Source organism: Oncorhynchus clarkii, unplaced genomic scaffold (assembly GCF_045791955.1).
Source record: "Oncorhynchus clarkii lewisi isolate Uvic-CL-2024 unplaced genomic scaffold, UVic_Ocla_1.0 unplaced_contig_4510_pilon_pilon, whole genome shotgun sequence".
In the NCBI taxonomy this organism is placed as follows: domain Eukaryota; kingdom Metazoa; phylum Chordata; class Actinopteri; order Salmoniformes; family Salmonidae; genus Oncorhynchus; species Oncorhynchus clarkii.
In genome coordinates this window covers 17,318-29,832 of record NW_027259502.1, presented here as the reverse complement: position 1 = coordinate 29,832, position 12,515 = coordinate 17,318, and the positions used below count along the sequence as shown (strand labels likewise).

Genomic DNA, 12,515 nt, shown 5'->3' with positions numbered 1-12,515 from the left:
GAGAGAGAGAGAGAGAGAGAGAGAGAGAGAGAGAGAGAGAGAGAGAGAGAGAGAGAGAGAGAGAGAGAGAGAGAGAGAGAGAGAGAGAGAGAGAGAGAGAGAGAGAGAGAGAGAGAGAGAGAGAGAGAGAGAGAGATAGAACGCCCAATTTTTCAGTTTTTGATTTGTTAAAAAAGTTTGAAATATCCAATAAATGTCGTTCCACTTCATGATTGTGTCCCACTTGTTGATTCTTCACAAAAAAATACAGTTTTATATCTTTATGTTTGAAGCCTGAAATGTGGCGAAACGTTGCAAAGTTCAAGGGGGCCGAATACTTTCGCAAGGCACTGTATATATATATATATATGTATAATATGACATTTGTAATGTCTTTATTGTTTAGACATTTCTGTATGTGTAATGTTTACTGTTAAATTTTATTGTTTATTTCACTTTTGTATATTATCTACCTCACTTGCTTTGGCAATGTTAACACATGTTTCCCATGCCAATAAAGTACCTTGAATTGAATTGAATTGAGAGAAAGGGAGAGATAATTATAAACAGTAGAAAGAGAGAGAGAGAGAGAAAGGGAGAGAGAGAGTTCTAAACAGTATAAAGAGAGAGAGAGAGAGAAAGGGAGAGAGAGAGTTCTAAACAGTATAAAGAGAGAGAGAGAAAGGGATAGAAAGAGAGAGTTCTAAACAGTAGAAAGAGAGAGAGAGAAAGGGAGAGAGAGTTCTAAACAGTAGAAAGAGAGAGAGAGAAAGGGAGAGAGAGAAAGGGAGAGAGAGAGTTCTAAACAATAGAAAGGGAGAGAGAGAAAAGGAGAGAGTTCTAAACAGTAGAAAGAGAGAGAGACCCATATTTATGTTGATTTATTTTCCCTTTTGTACTTTAACTGTTTGCACATAATATGACATTTGAAATGTCTTTATTCTTTTGGAACTTTTGTGAGTGTAATTGTCACGCCCTGACCTTAGAGAGCTTTTATTGTCTCTATTTTGGTTTGGTCAGGGTGTGATTTGGGTGGGCATTCTATGTTCATTTTTCTATGTTTTGTATTTCTTTGTTTTGGTATGGTTCTCAATCAGGGACAGCTGTCTATTGTTGTCTCTGATTGGGAACCATACTTAGGCAGCCCTTTTTCCCACCTGTGATTGTGGGTAGTTGTCTTTGTTTGTTGGCACTATAGGCTTCAGCTTCACGGTTGTGTTTGGATTGTTTATTGTTTTTGTCGGCGTCATATAAATAAAGGAATATGTACGCTCACCACTCTGCACCTTGGTCCTCTTCATTCAACGACCATGACAGAACTGCCCACCACCAAGGGACGAAGCAGCGTGGTAAAGACATAAAGGCAGCGAAGGAGGAGCGGCGGTGATATGAGGAAGCTAACCATCGAAGCAGGCACGAGAGGCAGCCCGCACACAGGGATTGTGGCAGAGTCAGGATTCAGACCTGACCTGTTGGAGGGTGTGTGTGTGAGGTGGGGTAAAGGCATGAGGAGGGCACTTCTGGGGCAGGGCCCAGGGGGACTAGGAGGTGTTTTCTGGGACTCTGACATTTATCTTCCTGACTGCTCCTGAAAGTGATCCTGCTGAATCCGACACAGGAAATCTCAGGCTTTCCAAACACACACCAACGCCACGGAACAACAACACACACACGCACAGCCAAACTGACAACACACCTACACACACACACAGCTCCACTGAAAATATGCACTGACAACATACACACAATCCAACTGACAACACACATGGCCCTGGTGAAACCCCAATGAGTAGAGTGATAAAGTGGGATGGGGGTTTTGAAGTACATGGGACCCTCCTCAGCTAAAGCACAAAATAATCCTTTAATTAATGGTAATATGATTAGCTCATTACATATGTTATAACCAATTTCAATATATTCTTATAGCAGTAAATGATCTCAAAATGAAGTATAACAATGTATGTCAATAAAGGAATAGGAATATACTGCTATACCTTGTGGGTCCCTAGGACCAGAACTGAACAATAACAATTCTATCAATGATGAGACATACACCCTGTTTAAATCCCCTAAAAATGCAGTAACCCACCCTCCCTTCCTTGAGGTAATGATAGGATTTACGAAAGGAGAAATCCTTTCTATATTTAAACTAGGCCTGAACTTCCACTTTGACGACAATTGACAAAGTAATGTACTTGGTGTCTGGCACCACCATGTGGCAGCACAGGGAATTGCTTTGGTATGCATCTACAACAGAACATGTACTTTTCTCCATGTCTGCTAACAATCCTTCATCATGACCAATAGAATAACACACAGTAGCAGCCTCATGTACTGCGGTGTGTGCATACTGTCGTGTTATTAGATACTTTTGACGACGGAAGGTCAAATCGGGGGACATGAAAGAGGCCTACTTTTCCAGTATGAAACCCTGAAGCACAGATCTGCTGTCATACTTGTCAGGAAAACGTCATACTTGGCAGGAAGAGGCTGTTCTTTTCAAATATTTGCCTCTGTCGAACAGCCAAGAGAACAAACATGCCTTTTCGTACAAGAGCGGCATGAGCCCGATGCCATTTGTGAAACTATGATCAATAGGTTATCGATGTACAATTATTTACAATGTAAATAAACAGTCCTAAAATGCAACGGAAAGACAGGTCCAATAACATGAGTTCTGTTTGTGGACCGAGACACCGAGTTGGTTGTTGCCCACTGCATGAATTGAAGCGCACGAGCAATTAAAAAAAGGAAGGTATGTCTGTGGACTGTGGTGGTCTTGCCAACACCTGTCCTCTTCAAGACAAAACTAACAATGGGGGACAAAGAGTTGGCATGATGACACAAACAGGCACTCAGGCAGTTTTCTCCATCTGTAACTAAACTTCGAAACCTGCTCTAATTCTTTCCCCTGTTCCTTCCCCCAGTGACTCCCACTCTGGGACAACCATGTCTGTGATAGTGGGAGCAGAGCGGTTCATAGCCCAGAGCATCATCTACTACTACACCAGCCAGAGACCCCCTCCCACTCTCACCATCTCCACCACCTCCTCCTTATACTCCCATCTAGACTCTCCTCTTCCCTCCCATCGTAGTCCCTCTCCACCCCCTTGCTCCCAGACTTCCCCTCTCACCACAATGTTTCCTCAACTCTCACCTCTTCATTTTTGGATGTACCAATCCTCTCTCGATCTTCGCCCTCCTCCCCCTGTCCCATCCTCCTGTTTTTCCCGTGGCTTGGCGTCCGACCGGGGGCCATGGCAAAGTACCGGGACCTCTACCTGGAACGCGGCCTGGACATCCTATCTGTGGAGAGCACTGTGTGGCACTTCCTGTGGCCTCGCTGGGGGCTGGAGTACGGGGCTGAGGTCCTGGAGGTCCTGGGAGACCCGCGTTTCAAAGGTCGCCCCCTTCTGGTCCACGCCTTCTCCATTTTAGGGTACACCTTCACCCAGCTGCTCAGCCAGATGGACAGGGAGCCACACAAGTACCCAGGCCTGGCCCAACGTCATAGTAACTACTAGTGCATCAACTACCCATAACAATTCTCCATTCCATGGTAAGCATGGTAACCATCCAAACAGGGATAACCTGTTCAGAAGTGTGTAACATTAATGTTTAGGACACAGAGCTGCTGCAGTGAGTGTATCATGCTGTCTATGACAGCATGGTGGTCGGGTCGCTGGAGCATATGGCTAAAGGTGAGAGAGGGGAAGGAAAGGAGGTAGGATTGTCAGTTTGGATTATTACTCTGAGAAAGGAGAGAGATCTGCTACTGAGACGGAGTGTGTATGGGTTAGTTTGTGTGTGGATGGGTTAGTTTGTGTGTGGATGTGTGTATGGGTTAGTTTGTGTGTGGGTGTGTGTATGGGTTAGTTTGTGTGTGGGTGTGTGTGTATGGGTTAGTTTGTGTGTGGATGTGTGTATGGGTTAGTTTGTGTGTGGGTGTGTGTATGGGTTAGTTTGTGTGTGTGTGTGTGTGTATGGGTTAGTTTGTGTGTATGGGTTAGTTTGTGTGTGGGTGTGTGTATGGGTTAGTTTGTGTGTGGATGTATGTATGGGTTAGTTTGTGTGTGGGTGTGTGTATGGGTTGGTTTGTGTGTGGGTGTGTGTGTATGGGTTAGTTTGTGTGTGGATGGGTTAGTTTGTGTGTGGGTGTGTGTGTATGGGTTAGTTTGTGTGTGGATGGGTTAGTTTGTGTGTGGGTGTGTGTATGGGTTAGTTTGTGTGTGGGTGTGTGTATGGGTTAGTTTGTGTGTGGATGTGTGTATGGGTTAGTTTGTGTGTGGGTGTGTGTATGGGTTGGTTTGTGTGTGGGTGTGTGTGTATGGGTTAGTTTGTGTGTGGATGGGTTAGTTTGTGTGTGGGTGTGTGTGTATGGGTTAGTTTGTGTGTGGATGGGTTAGTTTGTGTGTGGGTGTGTGTATGGGTTAGTTTGTGTGTGGGTGTGTGTATGGGTTAGTTTGTGTGTGGATGTGTGTATGGGTTAGTTTGTGTGTGGGTGTGTGTATGGGTTAGTTTGTGTGTGGATGTGTGTATGGGTTAGTTTGTGTGTGGGTGTGTGTATGGGTTAGTTTGTGTGTGGGTGTGTGTATGGGTTAGTTTGTGTGTGGATGTGTGTATCGGTTAGTTTGTGTGTGGGTGTGTGTATGGGTTAGTTTGTGTGTGGATGTATGTATGGGTTAGTTTGTGTGTGGGTGTGTGTATGGGTTAGTTTGTGTGTGGGTGTGTGTATGGGTTAGTTTGTGTGTGGGTGTGTGTATGGGTTAGTTTGTGTGTGGGTGTGTGTATGGGTTAGTTTGTGTGTGGGTGTGTGTATGGGTTAGTTTGTGTGTGGGTGTGTGTATGGGTTAGTTTGTGTGTGGGTGTGTGTGTATGGGTTAGTTTGTGTGTGGGTGTGTGTGTATGGGTTAGTTTGTGTGTGGGTGTGTGTATGGGTTAGTTTGTGTGTGGATGGGTTAGTTTGTGTGTGGGTGTGTGTGGATGGGTTAGTTTGTGTGTGGGTGTGTGTATGGGTTAGTTTGTGTATGGATGTGTGTATGGGTTAGTTTGTGTGTGGATGTGTGTATGGGTTAGTTTGTGTGTGGTTGTGTGTATGGGTTAGTTTGTGTGTGGATGGGTTAGTTTGTGTGTGGATGTGTGTATGGGTTAGTTTGTGTGTGGATGTGTGTATGGGTTAGTTTGTGTGTGGATGTGTGTATGGGTTAGTTTGTGTGTGGATGTGTGTATGGGTTAGTTTGTGTGTGGATGTGTGACAGAGAAAATCATTTAAAATGTAATTAACCTTGACCGGTAAATAAATAACCTAATCATGACCAATAGAATAACACACAGTAACAACCTTATGTACTGCAGTGTGTGCATACTGTCCTGTCATTAGATACTTTTGACAAATGACATAGGCCTACTTTCCCAGTATGACCCCTCATACAAGGATAGACACCGACATTCTTGTCAGGAAGAGAATGTTCTTTTGAAATATGTGCCTCTGTCGAACAGCCAAGGAACAACTCTGTCTTTTCATCTTGTTCTATAGTTAATCACAATGTATGAAGTCAGAACGTGCAAGAGCGGCGCGCGCCCGATGCCATTTGTGAAACTATGATAAATTGGTTATGCATTTACACTTATTTACAATGTAATGATGACAGTTCAAACAGTCCTAAAATGCAACGGAAAGACAGGTCCGATAATATGATTTCTGTTTGTGGACCGTGGTTTGTGGACCGTGACAACGGACCTGGGCTCTCGTGACATTTAACGGCAAATGGAAAAGCGTATGTGAATATGCAGTTGAGTTTGTTTTTCCGCGCCCACTAGGTGAAACGAAGGGCACGAGCAAAACCAGGACACGGAACGGACTGGAGCGGCGCAGAATCGAATAAACTCAGGATCTTGAAAGTTGTGGTTATTTCCAACCCTATCGAGTTCGTTTATAACGGACGGTTCATGAATGCTCGAATCTATTAAAGAGGTTGATTCACAGAAAGAAGACCGTGGAGGGTGGGCAGATTTCAACTGCTATGAGGATTCTCAAATTCTTCATGGGGTACAGTTGCAGAACGCTATGAACGCTGCCTGTTGTGTGACGTTGGCTTTGTTTGAAGAAGTTGCATGAAACTGGGTATGTAGAAATGACAGATGCTGAGCTATTTAACCATTTAGTTATTTGCGTAATTTAAGTTATTTGGCATGAAGTAGTAGAGCACATATGTCAGAGTCAAGGCCCGCGGGCCACATCCGGCCCGCAAGAAGGTTTTTTACGGCCCCTGGGATGATCTTGATTTATTATTAGAACCGGCCCGCAGCAAGCCGGCAGCCCGCAGATCTTTTACACGCACCAATACTACATTTCCCACAATGCAAAGGTGACGCACCGAGCAGTAGGCTGCTTCATTTCAATATTTATTGGCACAGCAGTCGTCAGCATCACAGTAAAATTAACTTTCAGATACCCATCAAAAATGGCAAAACGGAAGGTGGATACTGAGAACCGGGGGTTTCAAACAAGGTGGGAGTCGGAGTATATGTTCACGAAGGTAGCTGGAAAACCTGTGTGTCTTCTGTGTGGAGAAAGTGTGGCGGTACTGAAAGAGTATAATCTGAGACGACATTATGAAACGAAACACGCGGACAAAAACAAGAATATGGACATGGAACAAAGGCTACAAAAGGCAGAGGAATTAAAACGAGGCCTCAAATCTCGACAGGCTCTGTTCAAAAAAGCCAAATCACAAGGCCAGGCTGCTGTCAAGGCCAGTTTTATTTTGGCAGAAGAGATCGCTAAATCAGCCCGGCCATTTACGGAGGGGGATTTCATCAAAAACTGCATGATTAAAGTTTGTGACGAAGTTTGCCCAGAAAAAAGGCAACTCTTTTTAAATGTGAGTCTGAGCAGAAACACCATTGCCGAGAGAGTAGACCAGTTGTCCATCAATCTAAAAGAGCAGCTTGTGAAAAAGGGAAAAGATTTTATTGCATATTCCTTGGCTGTGGATGAGAGCACCGACATTTCTGACATTGCCCAGTTGTCAATTTTCATCCGCGGAGTGGACTCCAACCTAAGCGTGACAGAGGAGTTTTTGGCTTTACGTCCTATGCATGGCACAACTACGGGGCATGATTTGTATGAAGAGGTGTCAAGATGTGTAAATGAGATGGAGCTGCCTTGGGAAAAACTCGTGGGTTTGACAACCGACGGAGCACCTGCGATGTGTGGACACAGGAGCGGACTGGTGGCGAAGATACGGGAAAAGATGCAAGAGGAAAACGCGACAGGTGAGCTGACAGCTTATCATTGTATCATACACCAGGAAGCGTTGTGCGGTAAAGCCTTGAAAATGGAGCATGTAATGAGCATCATCACGCGCACAGTTAACTTTATCAGAGCCAAAGGTTTGAATCACCGCCAGTTCAAGGCATTTCTGACGGAGTTAGAAACGGAGCATGGTGATTTGCCTTATCACACAGAGGTGCGATGGCTAAGCCAGGGAAAGGTGCTTCAAAGATGTTTCGAGCTTCGTGAGGAGATTTGTCTGTTCTTGGACAGCAAAGGGAAAGACACAACACAACTCCGAGACGAAATGTTTCTGTGTGAAATGGCTTTTCTGTGTGACATTACGAGTCATCTGAATGCAATAAACTTGCAGCTGCAGGGTCGGGATCGTGTCATCTCTGATATGTACAGTACAGTGAAGGCATTTAAAACCAAACTGACTCTGTGGGAGACGCAGATGCGGAAAGAAAATTTGAGCCACTTTCCCAGCTGCCAGACCATGAAAGAGAAGCTCTCTACCAGTGCGTTCCCGAGCACACAGTTGGCTGATAAAATAGGTATGCTTGCCGCTGACTTTCGACGCCGATTTGCTGACTTTGAAGCACAAAAAAGCAGGTTGGAACTGCTCGGTAACCCATTTGCTGTTGACGTGGAAAGCTCACCACCAAACCTCCAAATGGAGTTGATTGACCTCCAATGCAATGATGCACTGAGGGCAAAATATGCGGCAGTGGGTGCTGCGGAGTTCGCCCGTTTCCTCCCCGGCACAATGCCCCAGCTGCGCATCCAGGCTGCTCAAACGTTGTCTATGTTTGGCAGCACATACCTGTGTGAACAACTGTTTTCTTTGATGAACCTGAACAAAACATCACACAGAAGTCGACTTACTGCTGAACACCTCCACTCAATTCTGAGGATTTCTTCAGCTCAGAGCCTTACCCCGAACATTGATGAACTTGTGGAAAAGATGGGACACCACCAAGTATCACCCTCAACCTCAAACAAGTGAACATTACTGTGCAATCACATATTTAGAGTTTTTACTCAGTTCAAGTTTAAAAGTTAAAATTTAATATTTGTTTTCACTGCATGTTACTTCTCCTTAAACAAAGTGTTGTTTTTGATTAATAGATTTTTGCACTTTATTTTTTTGTATTTCAATCCAATTATATTTTAAAAATATTTCAGTTGAGTGGATGATAGAAAATTGCTATTATTGTTTTTTCTTTGAAGTAAATTTAGCCCACTTTTGCTAAAATAGAAAATATAGTCTACTGATGGTGCCTTGAATACCGGTTTCTTTCATTTAATGTTCATGTTATGGGGATATTTATATAAAGGAAATTTGTCTTTTGTGTCTGTTGAAAATTAAAGATTACTGACAGAGCCATAAGAAAATATTGCTTTATTTATCTGATCATATTGTAATATATTTGTTAGGTTTTCAGTAGGTTCAATTAGGTTCACTAGACTATATGCGTCATTTAAAAAATTTTCAATGAACATTCGAACAGTCCGGCCCTCGTCTTGTAGCTGATTTTTTTATTTGGCCCTCCGTCCATTTGACTTTGACACCCCTGTAGTAGAGCATAGTAGAGCATATTAACAAAATGGACCTGTATCTGTGCTTTTATTGAACCTTTATTGAAGACTGCTGTAAGACTGAAACATATCACCACATGGACAGGCTGCATCCTTGGTTGTGTTGTTGAACTGTCCTAAGCTTAAAACGTTTATGTGAACTGTAGTGTCTTAGCTCTTATTACTTATTTATGTAATAAGAAAGACTCTGAATACAAGAAATTGAACTGGAGCTTCACATTTACAACTGGAGCTTCCCTTCACAAAATGTATATATATATTTGTTTGCTTTTTTGAAGTCTAATATGGTCCAAGGCAGGGCTGTGCACAGACCTTTTGGGGGGCATGTGTTTAAGAAAAAGGGTCCCCACAACCGCAGTCACAGACTGGTTGAGCAATTATTACAAGAAAAGGGGAAAGCAGCTGCACAACCAACTGAGTCTGTATCTGTAGACTACTATCTACACCCTCTAACCAAATGAGAGTCAAGCCTGATCCCCATAAGCTGGATCCGACAACCTTGCATGTATGTCTGTGTGCACATGACTTTGTATGTAGGGTATACATTCATTTCAGTTGAGGTATATTGGTTATGCCTCAAGCGAATTTTTTTGTTTTTTTTTTTGCTCATATTTCCTGGCCTGGTCCCAGATCTATTTGTGGTCTTGCCAACACCTGTCATCATCAAGCCAAGCATGACAATGAGTGACAAAGAGTTGGCATGATGGCACAGACTGACACAGACAGTTTTCTCCCTCTGTTACTTAACTTCTACTCCTGCGTTAATTCTTTCCCCTTTTCCTTCACCACAGTAACTCCCACTCTGGGCCAGACATGTCTGTGATAGTGGGAGAGTGGCGGTTCATAGCCCAGAGGGTCACCAGAAGCATCACATACTACTACACCAGCCGGACACCAGGGGGCAATAACCCATCCCCCTTTTCTCCAACCATCTCCCCCACCTCCTCCCATCTAGACACTCCTTTTCCCTCACCCTCCCTCTCCACCCCCTTGCTCCCAGACTTGCCCTCTCACCACGACGTTTCCTCAGTTCTCACCCCTTCCGCTTTGGATGTACCAACCCTCTCTCCATCCTCGCCCACCTTCTCCCCCCGTCCCCTCCTCCTGCTTTTCCCGTGGCTGGGCGCCCGACCGGGGGCCATGGCGAAGTACCGGGACCTCTACCTGGAACGCGGCCTGGACATCCTATCTGTGGAGAGCACTGTGTGGCACTTCCTGTGGCCTCGCTGGGGGCTGGAGTACGGGGCTGAGGTCCTGGAGGTCCTGGGAGACCCGCGTTTCAAAGGTCGCCCCCTTCTGGTCCACGCCTTCTCCATCGGCGGGTACACCTTCACCCAGCTGCTCAGCCAGATGGTCAGGGAGCCACACAAGTACCCAGGCCTGGCCCACGTAGGACATGTCTATGACAGCATGGTGGTCGGGTCGCTGGAGCATATGGCTAAAGGTGAGAGAGGGGAAGGAAAGGAGGTAGGATTGTCAGTTTGGATTATTACTCTGAGAAAGGAGAGGGATCTGCTACTGAGACGGTGTGTGGGTGTGTGTATGGGTTAGTTTGTGTGTGGATGTGTGACAGAGATAATCATTTGAAATGTAATTAACCTTGAAAATAATCTGTGTGTGTCTGTGTGTGCCTTAGGCCTGGGTCTGACCCTGTTCCCTCATATCGAGCCCCTGGTGCGATACACTGCTCTGCTCTACTTCTGGCTCTTCAAGTCCCAGACGGTGTACTACTACGACAAGTCAATCCAGGTCTTCTACAACAGCCCCGTCACCGCCCCGGCGCTCTTCTTCTTCTGCGAGAACGACGCGCTGTGCGATCCCGTCGCCATGGAGGCGGTCCTCGACTTCTGGAGGAAGCGGGGCATTGCTGTGGAAACCAGGAAGTGGAAGGAGTCTGTGCACGCTGCTCATCTACGCTGTCACCCAGAGGAGTATCTCTCCACACTGGATAATTTTTTTCACTCGCTCAACATCACCCCCCCCAGGGCTAAGATGTAGATCATTCAATAAGGCCTGCATACTCATGTGCCAAAACAAATGTTATAACAGATGTTATAACAAAATTATAACATAGTGTAGTCATGTAGCATGTAAACTTTTATCCACAGAAACTTGTTTGACACATACTCAGCATATGGGTCACGAGGGAATCAAACCCTCAACACACTATTATAACATAGTATAACATAGTGTAGTCATGTAGCATGTAAACGTTTATCCATAGAAACTTGTTTGACACATACTCAGCAGATGGGTCACGAGGGAATCAAACCCTCAACACACTATTATAACATAGTATAACATAGTGTAGTCATGTAGCATGTAAACGTTTATCCATAGAAACTTGTTTGACACATACTCAGCAGATGGGTCACGAGGGAATCAAACCCTCAACACACTATTATAACATAGTATAACATAGTGTAGTCATGTAGCATGTAAACGTTTATCCATAGAAACTTGTTTGACACATACTCAGCAGATGGGTCACGAGGGAATCAAACCCTCAACACACTAGTTTTACTTTCCTGTTGCTATAATAACAACATATCCAAACCTAACTCCTAGCATGTGTTTTGACTGTGCTACGTATTATTATCTATTTGATATAGGATCTTAATTTGACCTGCATTGTCGTAGCAAAATAATGAATGTTTAGTCCATAATGTTTCTTGATCAGTGTTCAGGCTATTAAAAGTTGACAACATTAAAAGTGCACTACTGTTAATATAATTGTGTTCGTGTGGGTTTTCAGTGAATTTTCTGTGAATGTATGTAAATCACGAAGCTCATCTTAATGTCCTGGAAAATTCTCAGCAACAGGTGTGATCAAATGAAGTTACTATATCTGTATGTGAGCTTACTCAATATTGTCCATGACACAGTCCATATGCACCAGACAAGGCCACGGTCACTATCTTTAAGGTGAAACACATGACAGACACAACTCACTACACGTTGATTTGCAATAATGAATTATTTAGTATTTGATTGTAATTGTTTTTACATGAGTATATATTCATTCTCAATAGCTGGTGACAGGGAGTACAGTGGGAGAGAGGAAGAGAGAGGGAGAGGAAACATTTTGAAGATGAGAAAGAACTGAAGAGGAGGAATACAGAAAGGAGTGGGAGGGTTTGAAGAAAGGAATGAAATAGAAAAGAAACACAGGATATTGGGAAGAGATAATATGAGAGGTGGAAAAAAAGAGAAATAGGCTACTGAGAAGTCTGGACAAGAATTCAAGAAGAGGTACTGTATATTTAAATCTCTTCAGTCACAGAGAACCAGGACCTGTTCTGGAAGTAGGTGCCTGTCAATTCAATGAGTAGTGAGTGACAAACAATCTGTGGGAGGTTTTCTTATCAGTCATTTCCAGCAACTGTTGCATATTCAATCTAGTTTGTATTAAACTTTTTTTGTCTGTTTTGGTCTCACAAAACTGAGTTTTCTTTATGAGGAAGCAAAGGGTTAAGTATGTGACGACGTATCACGGCCAAGGGTACATCCTGTGAAATCCCATCCCCGTGTGATGGTGACTGCACACACCCCAGCAGGCATAGGTTTGCACTTGCGGAACAACCTGTGTCTAACCTCTGGCACCGGCACAGACTTTGAATCATTCATAAATATAGGTACGTGCATGTGTAACGGGGTA

The 12,515-nt window shown here is 44.1% G+C and overlaps 1 protein-coding gene across 3 annotated transcripts; it reads left to right on the top strand.

Annotated features, from left to right (window-relative positions):
• Positions 1-5,708: 5,708 nt before the first annotated feature.
• LOC139400254 (transmembrane protein 53-like) lies at positions 5,709-12,284 on the top strand. Of its 3 annotated transcripts, none has more exons than XM_071145237.1 (4): positions 5,709-6,028; positions 9,649-10,301; positions 10,494-10,980; positions 11,101-11,149. In XM_071145237.1, the coding sequence occupies exons 1-3, from the start codon at positions 6,003-6,005 to the stop codon at positions 10,853-10,855; spliced, it is 1,041 nt and encodes a 346-aa protein (XP_071001338.1). In that variant the 5' UTR covers positions 5,709-6,002; the 3' UTR covers positions 10,856-10,980; positions 11,101-11,149. The 3 variants fall into 3 exon arrangements, with proteins under 3 accessions (XP_071001338.1, XP_071001337.1, XP_071001339.1); XM_071145236.1 differs by lacking the exon at positions 11,101-11,149 and adding an exon at positions 11,333-12,284 and having other exon boundaries at positions 5,710-6,028; XM_071145238.1 differs by lacking the exon at positions 11,101-11,149 and adding an exon at positions 11,333-12,284 and having other exon boundaries at positions 5,711-6,103.
• The last annotated feature ends 231 nt before the right edge of the window (positions 12,285-12,515 follow it).

What these genes read in the sequence shown, in the direction of transcription:
- LOC139400254 (XM_071145236.1), top strand. Translation starts at nt 6,003, where the DNA reads ATGAGGATTCTCAAATTCTTCATGGG. An exon ending in ATTCTCAAATTCTTCATGGG is followed by an intron (nt 6,029 to 9,648) that starts GTACAGTTGCAG and finishes CCTTCACCACAG; the next exon opens with TAACTCCCACTCTGGGCCAG. An exon ending in GCTGGAGCATATGGCTAAAG is followed by an intron (nt 10,302 to 10,493) that starts GTGAGAGAGGGG and finishes TGTGTGCCTTAG; the next exon opens with GCCTGGGTCTGACCCTGTTC.